The following is a 27,294-nucleotide window of genomic DNA, read 5'->3' as shown; positions in this document are numbered from 1 at the left end:
ATTGGTAAAGAGTCACAATATTTTCTTCATTTAGATTTGTAAAACAGCGACGAAATATATAGCCATCTTGCGACGAGCTAAAATTCACTATACGGAAAAGCACTCACCACTAGATGGCGCTCTTGTACCATATTCTTTGTGCTAAATTCGAGCATTTGACTCATCGGGTCTATACTACTGTGGCTGCCTTCATAAATCTTTATATGAAGGAATTTCGTCTAACAATAAAATTCAACTGTTGTTATTCACAAGGCACACTGATGAAAATTAACACTGGAAAAGATTTGCTAAAGTCCAACAAACTTCTGTTTCATTCAGCAACTCGTAAACTTCACCTTTTTTTGGTAAAACCTTCAGCTTAATATCTCCGGTAAAACCCTCAGATAACAATCTGTAATGAAAATAAACAAACAAACAAATAATAAAGAAATGTTTCAGCCTGTCAGCAAGTAAACCCTATAGCTAAATTAAAATACTGATTACTTTACGTTAATAAAGATTATTTATGGTATGACACGAGATTAAAGTTAAACTTGATTAAATCTGTGAACACACCCTACGTTGAAACTATATAGTAACATATTAAACAAAACACACAAGCAAACATATGAGTATGAGCAGGGCCACACATTCAGATGCGGTACGTCACTTAAGTTCCTATGCTAAATAACTAACACAGATTTGTTTTTCTTTCCTAAACACTTAGTTTGCTTTAAAATCGACAAGAACTATATTATAATAAACAAGTAATCATCTATATCGTCGCCAAATATTTGATACTTTGAAACATGTAATGTACTGTTATTGATGCTGACAAAGACAAAGAACTCAGCTTTTCTACCCTATACATTATACACACTCATCTCTTTGTATACTTCTAACAGGTACAACATCTAACATCATCTACACGAAACTCATATAAAATTCTACCAAACTTAACTGAAATTATAGTAAGATACATCCTTGCATTCTAGTATATATCCAATAACTGATATAGAAATGGGTATCGTATTCTTACTGAATTGGGCCTGTAATTTGTACCACAAAATAACTTAAAACTTTCTGCTTTAATGTTTTGTAATTTGGATCTTACTGCATCACTTCGACATACAGAATGCCTGGAGTCTGCTCCAGAGTGAGCACATGGTTGGAGAGAACAAAGAACTGCCTGTCTCTGTGACTGGTAGTATAATCTTAAAGTAAACTTTAGCCTCCAAGATGCTGGTAGGGTCATAATAAGATTCTTAAAACTATATAAGAAAATGAGATTTCTTCACTACATCCTGATGTAGTGACAACTACTCTCATGGGAAATACATGTACATGTATATTTATGAATACGTTGGCATTCAACGTTTATCTTTGTATTTGTTAAGGATGCACAGATGATGTCCACCAAACATTAACTGAAGCTAACGTCACAACACAGGAACATGTATAATCAATATCGTTTGCCAACAAGCATTATTATAATTTATGCCTACATATAAAGTATCAAGAAACAGTTATGTAAGCCAAGTTGCAAACTTCATTAGACAAACAACAATAATTGTTTTAGCCAGGCGCGTACGCAGGGGGGGGGGGGGGGGGTGTTTTGGGGGGGGGGGGGGTTAACCCCCCCCCCCTTTGGTATTTTTAAATGTGTAATTAATTTAATTAAAAAAAAAAAAAAAAAAAAAATTACCTCCATGGCAGACCTAAGAAAGGTGAACTTACCCCCCCCCCCCCCCCCCCAACGGAGCAAAATGTCAAATTTTCAAATTTCGAGACCAAAAAAAAAAAAAAAAGTGTCCTCTTGTACTTTACAACAACAATAAAATCAATCACTTTTGAAATATATTATTATTATTGTCTATTGCATCATCAAAACACGTACAGTGAAACCTGCTTTAGTGACCACCTGTATAGAATAACCACTTGTCCGTACAAACTGCATTTTTTAAAATTTTCCTTCAATTCAACTAAATTTATTCAAGTCCATTATCAAAACAAAAAGTACAATGAAAACACATTGTACATTGAGAACATAATTACATGTAGGATACACAGTATATATTGAACTTTATACAAACAATTAAAAAGAGAAGTAAAGACAAGAGTGTAGGAAATGAACATGTTTACAGAAAAGAAATAGATAATGAACATGAAATGGGAAATTGCAAAAGAACAAAATAAAGGTTCTGTCGAGGCAGTCCCCAGCCTAATAGAATATCGAAGTATTTACTGATAAAGAATTAGAAAAGCATAGTGACATTATTGGAAAAATATAGTTCAAAAGTTATACAAGTCATGAAAGACGGGATGGATTAATTATTTTCTAGAGTACGTGAATAAAAAAAAAACATAATTTTTTATTTAAAATAATAAAGAAACGAAATTGTTTTATCATAATGAGGTAGAGAGTTCCATATTGACGGTCATTTTGATTTGAACGAAAAGTATGATGCTGTAGGTATGCATTTTTCGAAATAGTAATTTTTCGGATTACTAGTATAACAATTATGCATTTCTGTTTAACATTTAATAATACAGGCAATATAATATGGTAATTTTGTTATGTTTATGTTTGAAGACCTTATATGAGATACAGTAGACATTCAATTGATAGATAGTGAGAACTAAAAAGATGTAGTTTTTTAAGTAGTGGTTGTGAAGGAGCAGTATAGTGAGATATTGAACATATTCTTACAATCTTTTTTTGAAACTTTGCCATTGATACATAAATTACAAAAACCTGTACACAAAGACAAACAGCCTATAAAGACCGACTTTTTGTCTCCTTTGAGCGGTCTTTATAGACAGGTTTCACTGTACTAAATAATGTAATGGAACTGAACAAGTCAACATTCTATTCTCTGTGGAAAAGGGAGGAGGAGGGGGAGGGGGAAGGGGAGGGGGCATTGGGATATTTTAATGGGTGGCATAGTATGAGTCCATCTACTGAGACAACAGTGGGGGGGGGGGATGTTTCTACTCTGGAAATGAAATGCGAATTTACAAGGCTTATTGATTAGGGGGGGGGGGGGGTCAAAGCGTTTTATTTTTTCATCCTCTTCACTTTTTCTTTTCCCTTTCTCTTTTAATTTTTCGCCTTATGTTCCTTTTTATGTATTTCCCAACAATCGACAGGGGAAGGGGCACGTGCCTTCGGGCTTCCCCCTGTAGCCACTCCAATTGTTTCTAGTGTATGATATATCATGTGTATTTAACGCATTGTAGAATTGCTGACCAGCCTTTCACAAAAAAAAATCACTTAAAAGTGCATTAATATTATAAGCGTTGCTCAAAGCTTGACAAGCAATGGTCGTGACATGTTACATGCATGCTCAGTTTACACTATCGGAATAACTTTTTATCCCCCCCCACCACACACACACGCGCGCAGTACCGCACGCGCACGCACGCACACACACACACACACATAACAGTATGTAACACCATATCTTCTCCTCTTCCACCTTTTGTATAGGCGTAAACACACAGTTCGAGGTTGAATATGAACAATTCAGATTACCACACGGTCTCACACACACCCTTACCATTACGCCTCACATAACCACATACTATAAGTATTCTTAGTAGGTCCATGATCATATCATCTACCAAATTTCTGTCAGTTATAATGCTGCAAAAGAAATTCCTCAAAGTATTTTTTTAAATTTTTTCTAAATAGTCTAGAAATAAAAGTACACAATTACACTGTCGCTCATATAGTTGGAATATTTTGTTTTACCCCAATTTATGGAATTATTTAAAAATATAATTTATTCCTAATATATCTAGATAATAGTATACATTCTCAGATTGTATTGAATAATAATTTGCCCATGTGTGTTTTGCGTGACTGCTAAAGCATGTGTATGCTACTATGCTTATCAAGTAGGAGACCTACGCGCTTAAGTCATAAATGACAGTAATGAGGGTTAAAGCCCCACAAAAGGGCACTAATATGGCACATCGACACGGTTTTGATCCTGGGGCCTCACAGTTACGAGGCCATTGCTTTGTCACTGAACCATGACTGTACGCAGCGGGGGCTAGGGTAGGGGGCAGTTCCCACAAATAAAAAAATAAAAATAAAAAATGCAATACATTTTTAATAATTTGTTTAATTTCCCCCGGTCCATAACATAACAAAAATCCTCTGTACGGTCGTGCATTATGGCTCAAGGCATGGGCACACAGAGGATTTTTTTATGAAGTTTATGAAGTGTGTCAACCATCAAAGAAAACTTATGGCAATTGTTTGTTGTGAATGGGTGATGCACAGCACATTATGAATGGTGTCTGATCAGAAATGTGTGCAGGTAATGGGGACACCAGGTCCAAGATTTATTGTTATTATTATTATTCTTTTATTGGTATATAATGATCGATTAGCAGCACAAGGCCGAAAAGGTCAATTTACAAAGGTACAGTGATGTAAAATAAGTAAGTAAATCCGTAACATAATTACAATACAGCATATTGCGTTCGTTTATGTACATTACGTGAAAGGATGTACTAGCAGAAGATATACAAGAGCAGGGGAAAATATATGGCTCATGAAAGTGAGAGTGATAAATCGAATGGAGTAGAGAGAGAGAGAGAGAGAGAGGATGGGAGAAAAGAGGAGGTACAAAGAGAGATAGAGAGAGAGAGAGAGAGAGAGAAAGAGAGAGAGAGAGCACAGAATGGAATGATCATAATTAAATAAACATAATTCTTAATTACATGTAATACATTAATGAAAATTAAGAGAGACAGATTTCGGCGAGACAACAATAATCATCATACAAGTACGTGCTAGAAGAGAAAAAAGGGAAGGTTAAAAGAAAAAAAGAAGGAGAGAAGTTTGAAGAGAGAGAAAGAGGGAGAGAGAGAGAGAGATGGGGGTCGTTTGTTGTGAATGTCGAGTATGCCGAGGACAGTCAATGACCCAATTGTGGTTGGTCAATTGTCCATGTACAGAAATATTTTTGGTCACATTGTCTTAAAATCGTTTCAAAATAAAGTTCAATGGCTGCATATATCTCTTTCAAAAAGTGTTTGAACTAACCATAACAATCCCATTTTCATTCAAATTGTTTTTAAAATGTCTTGATTTGTAAGTGTCTCTTATTACCTTCACATGTAGGTGATGAGAGACCTTTGATGCTGACGTCATTAATCATTGTTATCTTATTAATCAATTACATAATGCCCACAATTTTGTTACCAAATAAAGAGAGAAGAAGTTACTGAAGAGAATACAAAACTTTCTGTATGTGTAACATTTTTCATGTTTATGTAAATTATGTAAATGTGCTTAAGGGTCTCAAATTCCCCGCACGTATAAGAAAGAACCAAATCTCACGCACACATTATGCAAAAGAAGTGAGTAATTACGTCCTGCAGGACACAACACAAATCCCAGGTTGGTTTCCGGAAGCCGGAGAAGAATCCTTTTCGCATCGTATACTGATTTTAATTTTTAATGATTTACGCATCTATCCAATCTGTCCATATAGTGTAACAGTAACAACCCATCTGTGACACTAATAAACGATGTGCATGAGACTAATTTTATTTGGTATCATTTACATATAATAAATATTATGGGCAGATTGAAAAAGAAAAATATAGACTGACAGGTCGTCTTCTGTGCACCTGTTCAACTGAATGCAGTGTTTTTACCCAGATTCTGGCGTTAAAAATGGGTAATTTTCTGAATAAATCAGGCTTTTACGACCACTGTTACGGAACTTATTTTATGAATCCGCGAACTGCCAAATTTGGAAGCTTTGCCGACATGCTTCACGATGCCTCCGTGTTTTTTACTTTTCGCATTTGCTATTTTTTCGTGCTTTTTTCCTTAATTACGTTTGCTAAGTCGCGCTTTTATGTAGATAAAATATGTGGTCTCGCATTTTGCAGGTAAAAAAGTTTTTTGCGGGGCCTTGCCCCTGGTTGGTTTCTTTCTATTTCTCTTTAAAATACTATTTCAAATAAGAGGGGGGGGGGGGCTCGAGCCCCGCCATACCGCGGACCCTGTACACTGTGTAACAGCATGATGATTTGACAGATAGACCTGAAGTTAACCGAGTCCTGATATACTTTTGAACGTTGTAACTTGTACGCTAGTGTAGAGGGATCATCGGCATTTTCTTTCTATCATAATATATAGGCCTAAAACACGAATTAGGGCTAGTTTGACCTGAAAACAACCCAAAGCTCGGCGCATGTCCAGCTGAACCACGGGAGCTTGGCCTATATACGGATAGGTGAGGGCCCTGGGTCCACTCCTAACTCGTGTTTTAGCCCTTCTTTCTTCCCTTTTCCTTTCCTTTCCTTTCCTTTCCTTTTCTTTCCTTTCCTTTCCTTTTTTTCGGGGGGGGGGGGCGGGCCCGTCGCCCCCCCCCCGTGGATCCGCGCCTGTACATACGCACAATGGTACGCCGTTAAGTATTTGAAGCGATGCCAAAAGCAGGCGTCATATCCCAATATAATTTAACTCAAAGAATACCAGGCAGAATGACATAGGCGCCGGAAGTGGGGGGGGGGGGGGGGGGGGGGGGGGGGGCAGGGGGTCAGTTGCCCCCCCCCCCCCAGTCAAAAAAGTGGGGGGGGGGGGCAAAACGCATTTTTGCCCCCCCAAAAAGGCCCCCCCCTCAAAAAAAAAAAAAAAAAGTAAAGGAGTAAAGATGGTTTGTATTTTAACCCAAAAGAACATAATAATAATAACAACCTGAATTAAATGACATATAAATTTCCATTCAAAGATGTCATTGGAGGTTTTTATAATAGCGATACGCGCATACCGTGGACATATTGTGAGAGAATGGGAAAGTGTGTCTGTTATTTGTTATAGGAGTGAGAATCTCATGAGCCCCTGAACGCTGGCGTACTTATGGGGGGGGGGGATATTTTTTATTCGATACCAGTGATTTACAAATGTTGCTGAAATGACATGATTTTCCGGTATTTTTTCTCAATTTTTTTTTATCATACCCTTTTATGCGTTAGTTGGAAAATTAGAAATTCCCAAATTTACAGTCGGGCGAAAAATATGCTTATTTACAAGCCTTTGTGTCATGGTCTGCAGAACGGCCGGGCTCGGGGGCTCGAGCCCCCCTCACTTTTTGAAAAAGTTTGTTACAGAGAAAAAGAAAGAAAGAGAGAGAGAAAAAAAAAAGTGACCCACCAAGGGCCCTACGGCGGTCCCCTGTATGCCCATCTGACCGTAATTAAATACCTACAACCCTCGAGCTTCCGGGGGCTCTGCCCCTGGACCCTAACAAGGGCCCTAAGGCGGGGCCCTGGATGCTCATCTGACCTCAGTCAAATTCCTAAAATCCCAGAGCTTACGGGGGCTCCGCCCCCGGTCCCAACCAAGGGCCCTACGGCGGTTCCCTGTATGCTCATCTGACCGTTATTACATACCTAAAACCCCCGAGCTTCCGGGGGCTCTGCCCCCTGGACCCCACAAAGGGCCCTAAGGCGGGGCCCTGGATGCTCATCTGACCGTTATTAAATGCTTCATACCCGAGAGCTTACGGGGGCCCCGCCCCCAGACCCTACTAAGGGCCCTAAGGCGGTCCCATATATGCTCATCTGACCGTTATTACATACCTAAAACCCCCGAGCTTCCGGGGGCTCTGCTCTGGATCCCACAAAGGGCCCTAAGGCGGTCTCCTGTATGCTCATCTGACCGTTAATAAATAACTAAAAAATCCGAGCTTCCGGGGGCTCTGCTCCCTGCACTCCCCTTTTATTAGTGGCCTGCCAGTGTCACTAATAAGGTATCTAAATATGCTTATCTGACCATAATTTTAATGCCTAAAATCCCTGAGTTTCTGGGGGCTCAGCCCTTTGACCCCCTACCGAGGCTCAGGCCCTGGACCCCACGCCAATTTACGATCTACCTGATCGTTAATAATCCACTTTAAAAAACGTTCCGCGGGGGCTGCATGTAACGTGTAAGAGTGGTGGTGGGTGATGCAGATTTTTCTTCTGCCCCCCCCTCTTCCAAACGATTTTGCTCGTTACGTCACTGCCCCTGGAAGATGAGCCCCCTGGAATGTTTGCCCCCCCCCCCCCCCAATCCCAAACTGCTTCCGGCGCGCCTGCAGAATGATGTATGCGATTTACGTAAACAATCTGTACAGATACGCTCTAATGGCACAGTATGGGTTATCATGACTAGGTTGTGCATGAAAACATATAAAAACATTCCACACGACTCTATTGATCTACAATGGACTTGAAAGGTGTTTTTCTTTCTTTTTAACAATGTACATATTTTCCTTTCATGATGCAACATACGTCATGTAAGCGGGAAATAATAAAGTCCACAAGGCTGTGAGCAGTGAGCTGCTATCATTGGTACTTGACACAAGGAAAAGACGTGTGTCATTTTGACCAGGTCAAAAAGTACTTGCAAAAAAGTAGCAGCTATGAGATCAAAGCTTTCCTAAATGAATGTACGTATTGACCATTGAAGTGGAAAAAGCTGTCTAATGCAATAGTTTGTGATGGGGGTAAAGTGTCCATGAACTTACGAACGTGTCTATAGCATGATAACTTTATAGTAGTGTCATCTCGTATGAAATTAAGGTAACTGAATTGAATTATGCTGCTCCATGGCTGCAAGAAGCCTGGGTGCAGACATCTAATTATATGGATCGAAAACAACCGACAGGAACGGATTCAAAATGAATAGGTATAATAATTACACATTTTACCGGAACAGAAAAACAACATTATACTTAAGTGTTGAAATGCCTAACCGTCGAAATTTGCGACGGATGGAGGAGAGCTCTTGCGTGCTTTTATCATCTTTACTCGTATGCGGGTTTGTGGGTGTGGTTTTGTCCGTGAGTAGGGGCGGCACGTGCTTTTGTGTCGTTTAAATTAGTTTATGTTTGATGTGTCTCCTTTATTATATGTATTCATATCCAAGTATAACTATTTTACTACATCAGTGGGTAACATGATTCCTTTCAAATAAGTTTTGTTCAATAGTTTGACCGCTTTTACGTTTAAAGCAATATAGATTTTTAAAATAACAATGAGATTAATAATAATAATAACGATAACAACAGTAGTGAAAACAAACTATTCCATTAGACAACAGGAAACGGCGCTCAAAGAGGGCGGGGGCAGATAGTCGTGTCCTTTCCTGTACTAATCACTTACCAACACCCCTCTCCCTTCAATACGCGCACATTTTTACCCTCATTTTTTCTTTCTTTTTCATATAACAAGTGCGTTTTCAATATAAAGCCCTCAAAAAATTGAGCAACCATTAATTGGAGCATGTTTGTAGATATTTATCATTGTAATAGGCATATATCACCTGGCCCGGAACGACTTCCTTGTCGGGGGTGCTTATAAATTCCTTGCAAGCCAAAATATGTAATTGAAATAACAATTCACACCAGCAGCAACAAAGAAATTAACTTGAGAAGATTTGCTGATACGTTTTTCATAACCATTTACAGCATCTTCGGCACCTTCTGTTTCAGCCACATATCGACGATCCTCTGAAATATCACAAAGCGAGTCCTCCTCCCCCCCCCCCCCCCCCATCCTCGACAAAAAAATAACTCCAGCTCCCAGATGTGTGTTAGCCACCCACACAATACAATTAGTAGAGCTGTGAAGCGAGATTTTTGCAGGCTCTTATTTATTCAATCAAAATGGTAATCTTGCAAGATTAAATAGTGAAACTCCACCACCCCCTTTCCTGGTTGTCTCGAAAGGGGTGACAGAGCGCTCACCGCGTCCTTTCGAGACAACCAGATGTTAGGGGTGTATCTGACTTTCCTCGAATCATCTTCATCAACATCACACCCTTTCGCTGTATGCCGTTCATATCTCTATCCAGCGTTTTTTTTTTGGTACAGTATTAGGGAATCAGTCACAGGTTCATTTTATAAATTGTATGTCCAGTTTCAAAGTATAAAGGTTCAATAAAAATAAAAAAAATCACTGTAAAAATGAAATTGGGTGTGTTACATACAAGATCACGATACATAGTCCCCCACACACTCATACACATACACGTAAGAGTAGCCTTTCATCGTTGTTGAAAATTGATTTAGAACACAGAACTATAATCTGATCACCTATACCTCGGTCACTGTCAAACGTTAATGTTTATTAATAAGTATACTGGCTCTAACCTGTTCCATTTAAAAAAAATGTAGAACAGGTTCAAATTGGTTCAAGAGCCATAAATATTATCTTTACCGTGACATAGACTTCCATTGTAACAAGTGCTGCCTTTTATCGCCAAAGCGTTCTTATTTTTAATGGTATCTATGCCCTTGGTAGAGCATATATAATTTAAAACCTTCCGGTGTTTAATTCATCACGCTCTACATTTTATTAAACTTATAACGACATTTTTTTCTCTCGAAATGATAGAGTTCATCATGTTGTCTAGCTATTTGTAAAGAGATAAGCCAAGAGCCTCTTTTACTTCCATATTTGTTATATTTTGTCTCGAGCTGAATAACAGATATTATAATTCATGGAGTGTACACATGTACAATATAGTACATACTTCAGTATTTGAAGCGATGCCAACAAAAGGGGAATCCAAGACGAAATAACTCCTGGAATGCCACGCATAATCATGTATGGCACATACGTGTGAGGTCTGCACAAAAGTGCTTCAATGGCACAATTTCAGTTTCAGTTTCAGTTTTAGTTTTAGTTTCATTTCCAACAGAACACTAATTTTGACAGGAAATCAGATATACAATTCAACATTCAATAATATAATACATTTTCCATGGTTTAAAGTCGTGAAATAGATAGTATACATCAATATCCGGTATAATGGCTTTTTAACAAGTTTTTGTAAAAGATAAACCTGTGGAAATGGAGGGATCCACTGAAAAGCAGAGCTTGTCAAATGTGGATCCCTCAAAATAATGACACACATAATTCTTGTAACATGTAAATATATTGACTTGAACAAAATGTATATAAATAGATTACCAAAAAGTGGCAAAATAATGATACAATTATAATTCCTTAATTTGCAAACTTGTTAAGATAAAGTATAGTGAGCACTAGAAAGGTCAAAAGAGACAATGATGACTAACAAGAAATGATTTGACAATGCGTTGATATTAATTTGTTTTGTAAGGAAGTATAAGAAATAATTTCAATTTCCTCTTAAATGAATTCAGAGAGGGGGCAAGTTAAATGTCAATATGAATAGAGTTCCAAATTTGTGGGGCTGTAATAAAATAAACGTGTTTTGAGCTAGAAGAGTTCTCAGCAAAGGTAATGAAAGTCATTACAATGCCGAGTTGGGTACTTATGAGAGGATTAAATAGGGTGAACATATCATCAAAACGAAAGGAAGCATGTTGTTATTATCAGAATATATAAACTGGCCTAACTGAGAGAGAGTAAGATCTTTAACTTTCAATATTTTATTTGTAAAGAAAAGAGGATCCGTATGAGAGCGAAATCGAGAAAGACAAATGATACAAAGAGTTTTCTTTTGTAAAAATACAATTCTGTTTAAACAAAGTTAGGTGTGTATTGCCCCACATCAGGAGTTCATAATTCAGATATGGTAAGACCAGAGAGCAAATATCACAAAGCGAGTCCTCCTCTCCCCCCCCCCCCCCCCCCCTCTCGAAAAAAACAAAAAAAACTCCAGCTCCCAGATGTGTGTTAGCCACCCACACAATGAAATTAGTAGAGCTTTGGAGCGGGACTTTTGCAGGCTCTTATTTATTCAATCAAAATGGTAATCTTGGAAGATTAAATAGTGAAACTCCACCACCCCCTTTCCTGGTTGTCTCGAAAGGGGTGCCAGAGCGCTCACCGCGTCCTTTCGAGACAACCAGATGTTTGGGGTGTATCTGACTTTCCTCGAATCATGTTCGTCAACGTCACACCCTTTCGCCGTATGCCGTTCATATCTCTAACCAGCGTTTTTTTTGGTACAGTATTAGGGAATCAGTCACAGGTTCATTTTATAAATTGTATGTCCAGTTTCAAAGTATAAAGGTTCAATAAAAAATAATAAAATCGCTGTAAAAATGAAATTGGGTGTGTTACATACAAGATCACGATACATAGTCCCCCACACACTCATACACATACACGTAAGAGTAGCCATTCATCGTTGTTGAAAATTGATTTAGAACAAAGACCTATAATCTGATCACCTATACCTCGGTCACTGTCAAACGTTAATGTTTATTAATAAATATACTGGTTCTAACCTGTTCCATTTAAAAAAATTGTAGAACAGGTTCAAATTGGTTAAAGAGCCATAAATATTATCTTTACCGTGACATAGACTTCCATTGTAACAAGTGCTGCCTTTTATCGCCAAAGTGTTCTTATTTTTAATAGTATCTATGCCCTTGGTAGAGCATATAGAATTTAAAACCTTCCGGTGTTAAATTCATCACGCTCTACATTTTATTAAACTTATAACGACTTTTTTTTCTCGAAATGATAGAGTTCAACATGTTGTCTAGCTATTTGTAAAGAGATAAGCCAAGAGCCTCCTTTACTTCCATATTTTTTATGTTTTGTCACGAGCTGAATAACAGAGAGATTATAATTCATGGAGTGCACACATGTACAATAGTACATACAGTTCAGTATTTCAAGCGATGCCAACAAACAGGCGCCACATTATCAAAAGGGGAATCCAAGACAAAATAACTCATAGAATGGCACGCAGAATCATGTATGGGATTAACGTGTGAGGTCTGTACAAATGTGCTTTAATGACACAGTGTGGGTTATCATGACAAATATTTGCATTGAATCTTATCCAATCATTCAATACGACTCTATTGATTTACAATGGACTCAAAACGTGTTTTGCACTCTTTTCAAACAATGTTCATATGTTTCCTTTCATGAGAATCGTGCCCCTCCACGTTTCCAAATAACCCACACTGATCCCTTTGATTTTGAAATTTAGTTTCGTTACAGAATCAGAGATTAAGGAACCCAATCATTTTAAGAGTACTATGTCCCTTTTGCAGCCAACATTATATTCTGTAGAACTTTGCAGGAATTATGAATATGTCATGTATGTCCTTTCTGTGAAATCTAAATATTAGCAGTTTCCTATTATACAAATTATGCAAGGAACCCGTTTATCTTCTCGACTTCACTGTCAGACACTATTAAGTGACTGACTAACATCTCTTTTCTTTGGTAATAGTATACATAAAATAAGCTGTAAAGGGTACATGAACATTTTTCTACAACAATAACCCAGTACTTGCAATGGCCCAAATTAAACTGATTGAATATTTGTCCAGCACTAAACGTACGACCATTCGATAAAAGGGTCTGAAAATCAGATTATTACTTAGGTGATTGCGATCACTTAAGTCGATTCGACAACTAATGGTCATTATTTTCACACTAAAAGCCGTTTTCATGCCCTGTCGTTTTGAGAGAAATTCTAGATTGGTATTGCAAATCCCCCGCATCAATTCGAAGAAGGGTCAACAAAATATAATTTTTTTCTGGTCCCACTATTTGGAATAGTCTCCCATTAAGCATTCGTTCCTGCACCTCAGTCGCATCATTTAAGAGAAATCTAAAAACTCATTTGTTTTCTTTGTAATTGTTATTTTAAGAGTGTAATGCACTTGGAGAGCATATAATTATTCTGTTTTTTTTTAAATGTAAAGCGCTTTGAGCATGTTTGTGTAAAAGCGCTATATAAATATTTATATGTATGCGTGTATGTATGTATGCCGTTGGAATTTAACCTTTTCATTTTTGGGGGCCTGCAACTAGGACATAGTACCTTTAATGTGGTTAGAAGTATCCATGAATATTCAAACTTGTCCGTCATATTTTGTGTCTTGTATGCATCAAAGCTTTTAATCGAGACAATGCCGCGATAACCTCAATGTCATCTCATATGAAATTAAGGTAACCGAAATGAATTTTGATGCTCAATGCTTGCCAGAAGCCGGGGAGCAGATATCTAATTATATGGATAGAAAACACATATTTGGTCAAGGAAGAAATATCTTTCTTCCACTGCAATCTATGTTATCGGGTCTCCCAAACGTAGGCCTATTATCAAACGAGTACGACTGGGAGCAAAGGATTCAAGATGCATAGGTATACCAATTACACATTTAACCGGAACAGCAACGATTTTCGACTTAAGTGTTGAAACGTCTAAACGTCAGAGTTTGCAACGGATGGAGAGAGTTCTCGAGTGCTCTTATCATCTATGCGTGTATGCGGGCGTGTTGTGTTGGTGGTGTCTGTGAGAGTTGGGGCGACATGCGTTTTTTTGTCGTGTGAAATCAGTTTATATTTAATGCGTCTCCTTTATTATATGTATTCATGTTTACGTATAAATATTTAACCACGTTTTGTCCAATAGATTGACCTTTTCAACGGGTAAAGCAACGTAGAATATTTTAATAATAATGAAATGAATACTGATTATAATAACAATAACATCAATAATGAAGATAAATTATTCCATTAGACAAGCAGAAACGGCGATCCAAGGGAGCGGGGGAGGGAGGGGGGGGGGGGGGCAGATAATCGTGCCGTTCCACATTTCTAAAGAACTAAAATTTACCCTTGTGATTGTGAAATGTATCTCTTCTTAATAATGGGGTTCTATCTGATTTGTACCCTAGCCTTTCCTCTACTAATGATTATCCCTTTCCTATTCTTACCAACACCCCTCTCCCTTTAATAAGTTCATTTTGTTACCCTCGTTTCCCCCTTTTTTAACATGTGCGTTTTCTAAAGCCCTCAAAAAAATGAGAATCCATCAATTGTTGTTCTCTAAATATGACCAGTACTTTTTATCAACCTAGATGTTGGCAATATTTTGTAATCTTTAATATATAGCGCATAACGTGAATACTAAAATACACTTTACAATGTTATCATGGCATTTCTCGCTTCGCCATATTTGGTATCTGAATGACGATTTATCGAACAAATAGTTATATCATTTCATAACTGTTTTAAATTCATGAAGATGCCTGACAACAATCTTCATGAATAAATTATATTTATTCTCCATTTTCTACCTACTGCAAGAAGCTGCAGTTTTATTGTATATTATCAAGTAATATTGTCTTAAGGTAACATACCATAAGACTAACATGGTTACATTTTTAACGTTTCTTTATGGTCATAATATTGTTAAAATGAAACCATCAAATGGTCTATATATTTCGTGAAGACGTTTAAGTACCCACGTACTATCTTTGTTTGTTTTTCTCTGTTTATGCAATGGGGCTATATTTAGTAGAAAGCTTCACTCCACGTGTCTCATTCTATAACCATTTATATATGAAAGATTCAGCAAGTTTTGCAAAGTAAGATGTAAGTGAAATAGGGCGTAGATTTTGCAACGTGGGTGGTTGTGACTTAGAAATGGGGCCTATTTCAGCTTGTTTCCAGAGTAGGGGGACAATAGAGCTCTGAAACGAGACATTCAGAATGTCAGTCATTGGGATACACAATTCGTAAGCAAATTCTCGTATTATTTTTACAGGTAGGTCTCCAGAAATCCCAGCTTTACGTTGATTAAGAGACTGCAATTGCTTGTATACTTCAAAAGGCTGCATAGAGTACAATGACCATTGGACAAGTACAATGCGACGGTAAAAATGCAGGCAATTTACATCTATCCAAACAAGGAAGATCAGCTGCTACAAAAGAAAAATGATCATTTAGTTGTAAAGAGAAGACCCATGCAGCCTCTTTTACTTCTTGAATTCCAAATTGGCGCAAAACTGAATAATAAAGAGGGTACAATTCATTGAGTGTGCACATGCACAATGGTATGTAGTTTTATATCAGAATTTGGAGGCCATTTTGAAAAATGGCCGCCAAGGCCACCACAGGCCATATCAGAGATGGCATCATATCTAAAATTGCATGTTTTGGTATAAAGTACGTTTGTACAAAGTTTCATGCTTTTACCACAAATTGCACAATACTTCCACCTATCCGCTGGACTATGAGGTCCTAAAACGCAGTTCTGCGCACGCACACCCTGCCAGTCTGGGTCACTGCACGCACTAAGCACCGCCTCCTCGCACTGCTAAGTCGTCACGCATAAACATACACTAAAAATAAACGATCACATGTCTTTCACATTCATCTCCGCTACATTACTGCTAAAAGAGGTAACAGTTTCGGGAGAACCGCGGTATATGAACTTGATCGAGTTTCCACGAAATTCAGGTTGCGCGCAAAATCTTGCTCGTTAATTTATAGCACTCCGCGATCTTCTCTGCAATCAGACCCATAGCACGGTTTGAATCATAGCAGATACCACACAGTCGATACTCTTAAGCTGTGGTTGCACTAACAGGCCTTCAAGAATAAACAGCCCCAAAGGTTGGAGTATTATATGATCTATAAAACATGTCGGCATTGAAGAGAAGCCCCCGAAATGTCCGCAGTCCGCGCAGCACAGCGGCCATGGTCAAACACCTGCCGTCTACGGTGGCCGCCTTACTGCAGCCGGGCAAGGGGCCGGCAAAGTTGACCAAATTCGACACCCCGGGCGGGGAAAAGTGGATGACCTTAACCGAATTTCTGTGGAACATCAGTCAGGTGCAGGCGCAGGAGGCACTCAACACCGACTTCATCCAGGGCATCAAGAGTGGTCTCCTGGATCCCACCAACTACGGTGAGTTCTTTTATTTGGGTGACTACTTGGTACAATTCGGCATGTTTTAAAGCTTCGAAGTCCTTGCTTTTTTCAAATTAGATTCTTAAATTGTTATTATAAGATAAGTTATGAGCTTTCATATAATACATAAACACTGGCAAACCGAGCACCGACGATAAGTTACTAGTTTAATAAGTTTCAATTTTTTATTAGGAGCAGGATGCTCCTAGTTTTTAGTATTGATGTCTGTCAATCTTTTCGCCTAATACATCATCTTTTAAAGTACAATTCCACTCCAAAAATAATTTACTTTAAATAGAAGCAGAAAAATCAGACAAATAAATCAAAAAAAGTTTGAGTAAAATCTGATAACTAATACAAAAGTTATGAATTTTTGAAAAAGTATTTAAAACTCTGAAACAATGAAAATCACTACACAAATTGCCAATTTGGTTTTCAGTTTGTGACGTCATGTCCTCACTATTTATCAATTGTTTTATATAGTTTAATCCCATTAATTTATCTTTTTATCCCCCAAAACTTGATTTCCCCATGCCTTTGCCCAGGTTACATGATTTGTATCATATTGCGTGCATGACATTGCACAAAATCTCTGAACTTTGAAGAATTGATACTATTTTCTGAATATTGTATATTCATAAATATTGACTTTTATCTGAATAGTTTATCAAAAGTCAAATTTGTAATGATAAAACTGAAAAAAAAACCTCTATATTAGTGCATCCACACAAAAACATATTCCTATCAATCTAACTTGGATGCTAGTGTGAAGAAATAAGATTCTTAGGGGGAAATAGGAAATTCGTAATATGAATATAAAGAAAACAATTAGTGGATAGTGAGGACATGACGTCACAGACTTATGAGTGAATGTTCAATTTTTCTTGTGATTTTCATCGTTCCATAGTTTTACAGACTTTTTAAAAAATTCATAACTTTCTTATTAGATATCCGATTTTGCTCAAACTTTTTGATTAGTTTCTCTGATTTTTCTGCTTCTATAGAAAGTAACTTATTTTTTTGAGTGGACTTGGCCTTTAAAGATACTATGTCCCTTTTGCAGCCAACATCAAATTCTCTAGAACTTTGCAGGAATTATGAATGGTTATGTCATGTATGTCCTATCTGTGAAATGTAAACGTTAGCAATGTCCTAATATTCAAAATATGCAAGGAAATCCGTTTACTTGCTAGACTTCACTGTCAGACACTTTTGAGTGACTGACTGGCATTTTTTCTTCTTTGGTAATAATAAACATAAAATTTGGTACAATGGTCTTAAAATCATAAAATTACTTACTGGCTCTATAGCTCCTAAGTCGATTCGACAACTAATAATCGTTATTTTCCATCTTGAAGACATTTTCAAGCTCCCTTTTTTTTAGAGAAGTTCTAAATTAGTATTATCTTTCAAATGCCGTTGGAATTTAACCTTTTCATTTGTTTGGCCTGCAAAGGGGACATAGTACCTTTAAGAAGGCCATTCGACCAAATGAAGTGCAGTGTATTTCTTTCGGTCAAAAATATTTTTTTACGTTATTCGCCGTTTGTAGAGGTGAGAACCCATTAACTCAAAATTCTATTCATGGTTGACGCTTTGCATAAACTACAACCACAGAACTGTTGAGAATAAGAAGAAATAAACCTTGTATGGAGTGATTTAATATGGAAACCAATTTAAGCTTGTCATCTTCATAGAGTCAATTTTTCAAAGAATAAAAAACACCATGTTTATGTAAACAAGTTTAATTGGATATACATTGGTCGTTAACTTTAAAAGTACGACATAGTAGTGGCAGAGAACAAAACATTTACGGGCTGTGTTCATACCCTGTGGCCTGTGCCATGGAATAACAGACCCGTCAACGTTGGAGCCCAAGCCAATATCCGGGTCACGAGAAAATAGCGTCAAACCATTATGTGCATTTGCACACTTTATCATGTGCTTATTTCGATCGTTGGAATCGAAATAAGCCACTGTGTTCAAGTTGTGGAGGTCTTAAAATACAATTTTCGCGAAGATGACTGCATTTCAGACGAAAATATTTCCAAGGAGGATTGGAACTGTCATCTTTAAAAATAGCGAGCTTTCAGATTAAAACCAATTGCTCACTCTTCTCACCATAAACAAAGCTATATCCTACATTTAATCCACCAGGTGGCTACACAGTTCAGGACGCCGTGTACTGCGATAATGCCACTGGCTGCTATGAGAAAGCTGAGAGTAAAGCCACCGATGAAGACCTAAAGAAATTCATTGCCGCACGCATAGAAAGTTACGCTGAGTAAGTGTTTGGTTAAAATAATATGGGTGTGGTGGGTGGTGGTGTGATTGATCGTTTGATTGATCGATCAATTGATCGCCTGATTTATTGATTGGTCGATCAATCAATCGATCGATCTAGTGAGTGAGTGAGTAAAATACAGCTTATCCAATTCGGCAGTGGATATATAGTCAGTATTGCCAGTATAGTCTGAAACGATGATCTGCCTGCAGTCTTCTCTGATTCATGAAAGGTTCTCACTTCTCACACCCCCGCGGAGGCGATCGATGATCATGGGTAAATTCAGAGGATAAGCATACACTTTTTGCACCCCCCTCCCGGGAAAAAGACAGTCATCTTATCTACTGCCGAAACTGTGTCGTTAGGGACTTTTAGATTCGCACGAAGACAACTGGGATTGCTACGATCGACGTCCTTTTAATGCACTGCCTTGAATAGACATAACGCGTATCAGTCCACGCAACTTTTTTTTGGCCTGCAAATGGGACATTGTACCTTAGACACTGAAAACCTCGTTTTCAAAACTGGAAGTGTGCAGATTGGCGCTGTTTTCTTAAATTTGAAGCTCGTCTATATATTGTTTTTTCAACCAACCTGTATGCTCATGATTGTATTTGAAGGTACACGGAGATAATGTTCAAAGAGTGGTACATCAAGCACCCAAAAGGGATTTCCATGGGAGACGCCGCTGCCTCCTACTCTGAATTCGAGCTGGACGTGGCTACAACGGAGGAGCCGTTTTACCTGCTGATCGCCATGTTGCCGTGCGAGAAGCTGTGGGGGTGGCTTGCTCAGGAGATCAAATCAGGCATAGTAAGAATAGACAAGATCCATTAAGCCCCGCCCCTTTTCTTAATGACCAATCCCACCCGCATTTTACACGCACTCACACGCATGGAACGGTGTCTGTCGGACCATAGTCGCGGTCATGATTGGTCAGTTCGGCAAGGGGCGGGGCTTTATGGATTATCGTATTCAGCTTGTTAAGAATCCAACAATGTATTGTTGGTCGCCAAATCATTTTGCACACGGCCCCTGCTGTATTGCTCCCAAACTACGTCATATTTCATATCCCATTGTTTACATGCTTACTAGTTTCGTTTCGTTCTGTTCAAACTCTGGGCACACAGGGTAACCCTCACGAAGACATGTTTTGTTTGTTTATCCTGGTGAAAAAGAAATAATAATTAATTGATTGATTGAGTATTTATTTTTGTAGCCGGATGGAATTTTTGAAGTTAAAATTGTTGTGATGTACACAATTTTTTTTGGATCGATCAAACTAAAACCGCCATCAAATAAAAAGGGCAAAACTGAAAACTAAACGAAATTCTGTATAATTATTTGTCCAAAGTACGGGTTTTCACGTTACGTATTTTTTCTTGTGCAATTATAGAATGACACCAACGTGTACAGTTTCTGGATACAAGATAACCTGCCGGGAAGCCATACACTCGCGAATTACATCGACGAGAATGCCGAAAAGTTTAAAGTGGATCTAAAGAAGGCCATGAAGATCTACAAAGATGGTATGCAGTGCGAGGTGGATTTTTTCACTTCGGGAACAATCGAGGAGGTAAACTGAATGGTCTGAACGTTCCAACGTTCCAACTGTGATGTTGCAACACTCTTAATTAATTAATGCAAAATTACACATGATCGAAACCTACTTGGTGAACGTTAGGCTCCGTCATTTTTTTGCAATTCTATTAAGCGCAATTGATACTGGAATACTCTTTTTTATAATGTTTTTTTAGCTCGTGGCAATTCTAGCAGTTTATGGCAATTTTTTGGAAAATCGCGTTTTATTCGTAGAATTTAGTTTTAAGTGGAATGTTATCTCTAACATATGATCATTAAGTATGTGCGTATTAAACCTATGTACAAAATAAAACCTGGAGGCGTATTGGTGCGAATAAAAAATTATTATGTTGATTGTACACGGTAAATGGTCTTGGTCAAAATGCTAAAAAAATAGAAAGAAAAAATAGCAACATGTCACCACCAGCTGACAATTTGGAGTTTGTGATTTGTTTTTCCAAAAATAGTGATGATCAGATAACTGGGTTCGAATTTTGGAAATTATTGCCTCGTCTCTCCAGGCCGTTTAATCAAACGACTGTTGGATCAAACGGCACAATCAAACCTCCCACTACAACCCCCATTCCGGTGTTGCACATGTGTTTATTTAAACCGTTCACGTGGCGACTGCAACCGCACTTTTGACTGGCCACTCCCGAATCCATAAGAGCTTGACGAACTGACCAATCACGGCCTCGACAGTGGTTTGAAAGAGATCGGTCCATGCGCGTGAAACGATTCGACCTGCTTGGAATGCCACTCCCACATCTTCTCGCACACATGTGAACCTCTGTAGCTGCATTTTGAGGAATGTTTCCCAATTTCGGCTTTCAAAATTTAAATGCCACAGTAACGAGAAATGAGGACCTCTACAGTGATACCAAACTGATCCTTTAATGTGAAGAAAACAAATACACTGTAGTGCCAACAACTGCGCAGAGAAAATGATTGTAGAAAAACAGCTTTGGAAACAAAATTATTCGTTTTTTGTGCTACCCACGTCCCCAAGAAAAAAAGGTCATTTTGAACAGGCAAAACATTTCAAACAAAATAGCCCCCAGAGATTTTATGAGACTCTAAGTTTTAAACAGGCCAAACATTTATATTGATGCCGACTAGTAGATTTACTTTGTTTTATTCTTTGTTTCTACTTATTTTTGGGGGAATATATGACTTCGAGCAATAATTAATTTGAATAAAACCATCCACTCTTACCCTACAAGGCAAACTGACAAATTCTATTTAAGAAAAAAAAAAAAAACGCATTGGCTCTCAAATCCATTAGACACGCCGGCCCAGACATCTGGAACTCTCTGCCCATTGTAATAAGAAACCTTAGGACATTGTATCCTTTTTAGGAAGGCAGTTAAAACTATGTTATTGTCTAAGTATTGATCCTGTCGTGTGTAATTTTACTGTATTCATGTTCGTGTGTACATTGACTGTATATTCAACAATGATGTGTAATCGTCCATGACCTAGCGTCGCTTATCCATTCATGAATGAACCTGCATTCAATCAGCAGATGTATGAGATTTATTGTATTATTACCAACGCTCCTTTTCTCCCCTTTCCTTTTCTTCTCTGCAAGTCACACTCTTTTTTTATTTGTTATTGTTGTATCTAAGTTGAGGGATGCGGGCACGTCAAGCTACTTTGCCTAATTCTGTAGCCCTCCTGCATCTAATGCATGTTAATTATGCATTTAATATATTTGTTTAATTTCGTTTATTATCTGTATAAAATTATATACACTTAAAATATTGTATCAAACCATATTATGTTCGTGAAAATGTATGATGGAAAAAAGATGCAGAAACCAATAAATCATAATCGAAGTCTTGGGGGAAACTTTCCTCATTGCACTCCATAGGGCTACAAATTTGTGTAGCACAGAATAGTTTCGATTTGGAAAAACGTGTTGATTATTAGGGACATCTAAAAACCTTAGCTATTTAAGCTCTGGCTTCCCCGAACAGCCTATATTACTTATTTACTTAGCCAATCTTGTTTTGTCAGTAATAAGTAGTTGTAACGGGTCGATAGTTGGATCAACAAATAGAAACATGTACTGCAAGTGCAAAAAGGGGCACCTAATATGTAAGGTTTTCATTGAATGAATTTTAATTGAATTGAATTGAATTGAATTGCACAAATAAATTGAAGGCAGAAAAATCGTCTTACGACTCACATTTGTATAAAATATGACAATATATTAACATAATCATGAACAAATAACAACAAATAACATAAATAACATAACAATGTAATATTATTTAATGCCTCTGTTGAGAGCCGGAGGAATTATTTGTATTATTTGTACTCCCCTGGCTCCCAACAGACAATACTAACTTAAATATATTCTATAAAATGTTCATGACAACAATCAATGTCATATATATATAGAACAAATCACAGCCAAGATCTAAAATCAAAGCAGACCTAAATTAATCATACATCATATTCTGGATTTCCGAGTCAAAGAGGAGAAACAAGAGAGAGAAAAGAAGAGAGAAAGAGAGACATGGAGAAAGGAAGAAAGAAAAATAGAGAGAGAGAGAGAGAGAGGAAGGAAGGAAGAGAGGAACAGCTCAGTGTGAGATGATGCATATACAAATTCATTCAAAACATTGCTTTGTACTAGACATAAATATTTCACCTGTGCTTAGTACTGTTACATAACATATGAAACAATAGTATGCATGCCAAGAAGACAACGGTATGCTAGTACATGTACATATAGATGGTAGATACACTGTACAATTGAAAGAGGAAAATTGATGTCAGATAGAAGAGGCGAGAAGAGAGACAAGAAAGAAAGACAGAAAAGCTGAGAAAAGGAAAGAAAGGAATGAGAGGGAAAGTGCAGTGTGAGATATTGAATATATTGTCGAATTGATGGGTCTACATGTCACACAAAAAAGATTCCCCTGTAGGGCCATGCATTATGGTTCAAGGCATGCCCACATAGAGGAATTTTGTAAATGTTGGGGATAGGGGCAAAATCGGTCCCCAACAGGAAAAATTCCTCTGTAGGACCATGCATTATGCTTCAAGGCATGCCCCCAAATAGATTTTTCTTTTAATGTTGGGGATCGGGGCAAAATGCAATGAATTATTGATGATTTATTGCATTTATTTTTGTTTTTGTATTTGTGGGGGTGGCCCCATACCCTAGCCCCCGCTGCGTACAGTCAAGATTCGGTGGCTAAGCAATGGCCTCGTAATACTGTGAGCCCCTAGGATCAAAACCGTGTCGATGTGCTATATTAGTGCACTTTTGTGAGGCATTAATACTCATTGCTGTCAGTTATGACTTAAGGACGTATATCCCGTAGTTTATTAGCATAGTAACCCACACATGCTTTAGCAGTCACGCAAAACAAACACACTAAAATTGTTATTCAATAAAATCTGAGAATGTATACTATTATCTAGATCTATTAGGAATAAATCATGTATAATGGTTTCCCTATAATCAGGGGTGGCCGAGCGACTTACAAAGTGGTGGGGGCACCAACATAAAGGGCACCTACAAAGGGAAAGGTCCCTTATTAGAAAAAAAGGGTAACCGAATTGAATTTTGCTGCTCCATGGCTGCAAGAAGCCTGGGGGCAGACATCAAATAACATTGATTGAAAACACATATTTATTATAGGAATGAATATCTGTAATCTATTTTATCGGGTCTCCCAAACGTGGTATCAAACGGCGTGAGGATGTGGTTGTGTCTGTGAGTGGAGGCGGCAGGTGTTTTTTCATCGTTTAAATCAGTTCAAATCTAAAGTTTCTCCTTTATTATATGTACTCATATTTAAGTATAAATATCTTTCCATATCACTGGCCAACACGATTTCTTTCAAACAAATTTTGTCCAAAAGATTGACTTTTTCAATATGTAAAGCAATGTGGATCATTATAATAATAATAACGTTGAAAATAATAATAATAACAATAACATTAATGACAAAAGTTATTCCAAGAAAGTAGCGGAAGCACCGCTCCGACGGGCGGGGGGGGGGGGGGGTAGAAAATCATGCCCCTCCACGTTTCCAAATAACCCAAATTGACCCCTTTGATTGTGAAAATGTATTTCTTGTAATGGGGTTCTCGGGCACTCTTTTAAATCTCTGATTCGTGCCGTAGCTTCTCCCCTACTAATGGATATCCCTTTTTTCATTCTGAACAACACCCCTCTCCCTTGAATAAGTGCACATTTGTTACCCACATTTCCCGTTTTTGTTTAAAACATGTGCGTTTTCTAAAGCCCCCAACCCCATAACAAAAATCTATCCTTCGGAGCATGTGTGTAGATAGTTATCAGTTTAGAAGAAGGCATCGATCACCTGGCCCGAAGCGCCTTTCTCGTCGGGGGTGCTGATGAATATTTCCTATTAACTCCAAAAATTCATAGCAAGCCAGAAGATGTAATTGAAATGTAAAGTAACATGATGACATGGTGATGCTGAATCCGAACAAGGACAATTGTGAAAATTATGTTAAAGGTCGATACGAAAGAAAAGCTAACCTTATTTGCAATATTAGTGTTATGTTTTATGAAACCGTTTATATCAGCTCTGAGTCAAGGAGAAACGGTATTCTTTTGTTTGAATATTGTAATTTTTTGTTTTGTTGAGGTTTCTATTTATATAGTCTACATTCTCCTTTTGCCCTGATTGCGTTTTGTTTTGATTGTGATAAAAGCGATATCACTACATTTTATTGAACGTAAGGCGACCTTGTGTACATAGTCTAATTACAATTTTCCTTTGTTTTCTTGAGTTATTTAATGATATGTTTCTATGCAGTAGTAGTATATTAATGTACGTTCTGTTTTCTTTTGTTTGTTTGATTTGATAATTATGTTATCCTATCATGCCAGGGTTGATTTCAGTCAATTATTTGAATTTGAATTAGACTTTGCTTCAATCATCTATGCACCAGATAGTTTGATTCACCAGAAATTGCTCCAAAGTCGATTTTTATCAAAAATGGCTGACTTTGATGCTAAGTTTTGTTTTGTGCTTTCTTTGTATTTTGTATTCGCTTTCCTCATTACTATGATTGTAAGGGCAATCGCTGTGTTTTATTACAAGCCACTGGCTTTTTTAATGCGAATTCCTATGCACAAATTTATACACTCTAAAAACTTAAATGTTAAATCACCATTTAAAATGGCCGAGGAGTGACCACTCTTTCAAAATGTCAGATTGATACTTTTATCCTGATAGATTCAACCTTTATAGTGTTGGATCCAGCATGTTCAAAGTGTTAATCTACCATTTTGAAAGAGTGGTCACTCCTCGGCCCTTTTAAATGGTGATTTAACATTTCAGTTGTTAGAGTGTAATATATTATATCCTTGTATTTTATGAAATTAATAAATTGAATTGAATTGAAAAAGCAATGGACCAAACATCTATACCTAAATGCTGGTTCTCTATTTACAAATAGCAAAATATTTCACGCAAGCATTGTTTCATATAAATTTAAGTTATATCAGAATACTTAATATAGAATTTTGCCCCCTTGTGTTTGCTCTAATGTATCATTTATGTTATCACTGACAGGGATGTCTCCAGACTGCCAGATATGTAAATGCAACTTCCCTGAAATCTATTTTTGTAGATTGATTTTAAAGTGTAATTGAAATACAGGAAAACTGTATATATCATGCATATATATTATATATCGTTTCGGGTAGTCGTGGTATTATCATACTTATTCAATAGCGTATTTTTAAGTGACTTTATAAAGGATATTCCAACGAAAAATACTTGAATACTTTATTTTCTAGACCATTTAGAAAAAGGAAATAGTCTTTTGAGAGGAAATACATTTGAAGCATTATAACTAGCAGACATTTGGTGATGATATGATATAATAGATGTGTTTATGGGGGGGGCGCAGTGATAAGGGTGTGGGTGTGTGAGAGACTGTGTGATGATCTGATTTGTTCTCATGAAACCTCCAAGCTGTGTGTTTACACCTATATACATTATATTATGTTATGTAAGGTGATTTGTTTGCGCGCTCGTGCGGTGAGTGATTAAAAAAAAAAATGGTTTGCCATTTGCAACCAATGCCTAAATATTTTTGTTTTGAGATCTCCCTTTGTAGGTGCCCCTTTTTTCTCTCTCTCCAGAAAGTGCCCCTACTTTAGCACCAATAGAGTTAAGTCTGAGACAAGAAGACAATAGTATTGTTATCAAACATCTTGTTAATAGTATACGAAAAACAAAAAGCATCAATAAAAGTATAACACGATAATTTCACTAATACTAGGTGTCTATATGACCCCTTTAAAATATAAGATTTATATACCCCCCCCCCCTAAAAAAGGAAGAAAACATTAAAAAACATAAATCAATATGGACACGTGTTTAAACATACATAAATAAATATCTTTGGTGATTGGTCGCCTTTTATATGAGGTTTTTATGAGTCAATCGCAAGGGTTTCATGATTATAAAGAGCGCCATCATGTTGCGCTACAGACACAAATACATGTTTTCATTCATCAAGGGATTGTCTCTCCAGTCATCGGATTATTTTGAAAGATGGTTTGAAAGAGCGCCATCATTCAGATATTTTTGTCCGGTAATATGTTTGTCCTATACCCATTTTGCTTTTGCTTTCTTGCTCCCCCTCCTCCTCTCTCTCTCTCTCCCTCTCTCTCTCAATCCATGTTTAGCAATGTTCCCTTTAAATGCAAATGTTTGCCAATAAGTTTGTATCTACACACGTGAATACATATCAAAATTATGATTATAAA

The 27,294-nt window shown here is 37.4% G+C and overlaps 1 protein-coding gene across 1 annotated transcript; it reads left to right on the top strand.

The window, feature by feature from the left end:
• Positions 1 to 16,055: 16,055 nt before the first annotated feature.
• Positions 16,056 to 21,518, top strand: LOC100892956. The gene is made up of 4 exons (XM_030988171.1): positions 16,056 to 16,651; positions 18,812 to 18,938; positions 19,559 to 19,751; positions 20,335 to 21,518. Exons 1-4 carry the CDS (start codon positions 16,384 to 16,386, stop codon positions 20,521 to 20,523), a joined length of 777 nt encoding a protein of 258 aa, XP_030844031.1. The 5' UTR covers positions 16,056 to 16,383; the 3' UTR covers positions 20,524 to 21,518.
• Positions 21,519 to 27,294: the final 5,776 nt, after the last annotated feature.

Source organism: Strongylocentrotus purpuratus, unplaced genomic scaffold (assembly GCF_000002235.5).
Source record: "Strongylocentrotus purpuratus isolate Spur 01 unplaced genomic scaffold, Spur_5.0 spur5_scaffold_17, whole genome shotgun sequence".
NCBI classification, from domain to species: Eukaryota; Metazoa; Echinodermata; class Echinoidea; order Camarodonta; family Strongylocentrotidae; genus Strongylocentrotus; species Strongylocentrotus purpuratus.
The sequence above is the reverse complement of the archived record's forward strand: the minus strand, read 5'-3'. Positions and strand labels throughout refer to the sequence as shown.

What these genes read in the sequence shown, in the direction of transcription:
- LOC100892956 (XM_030988171.1), top strand. Translation starts at nt 16,384, where the DNA reads ATGTCGGCATTGAAGAGAAGCCCCCGAAATGTCCGCAGTCCGCGCAGC. An exon ending in CCTGGATCCCACCAACTACG is followed by an intron (nt 16,652 to 18,811) that starts GTGAGTTCTTTT and finishes TTAATCCACCAG; the next exon opens with GTGGCTACACAGTTCAGGAC. An exon ending in CGCATAGAAAGTTACGCTGA is followed by an intron (nt 18,939 to 19,558) that starts GTAAGTGTTTGG and finishes TTGTATTTGAAG; the next exon opens with GTACACGGAGATAATGTTCA.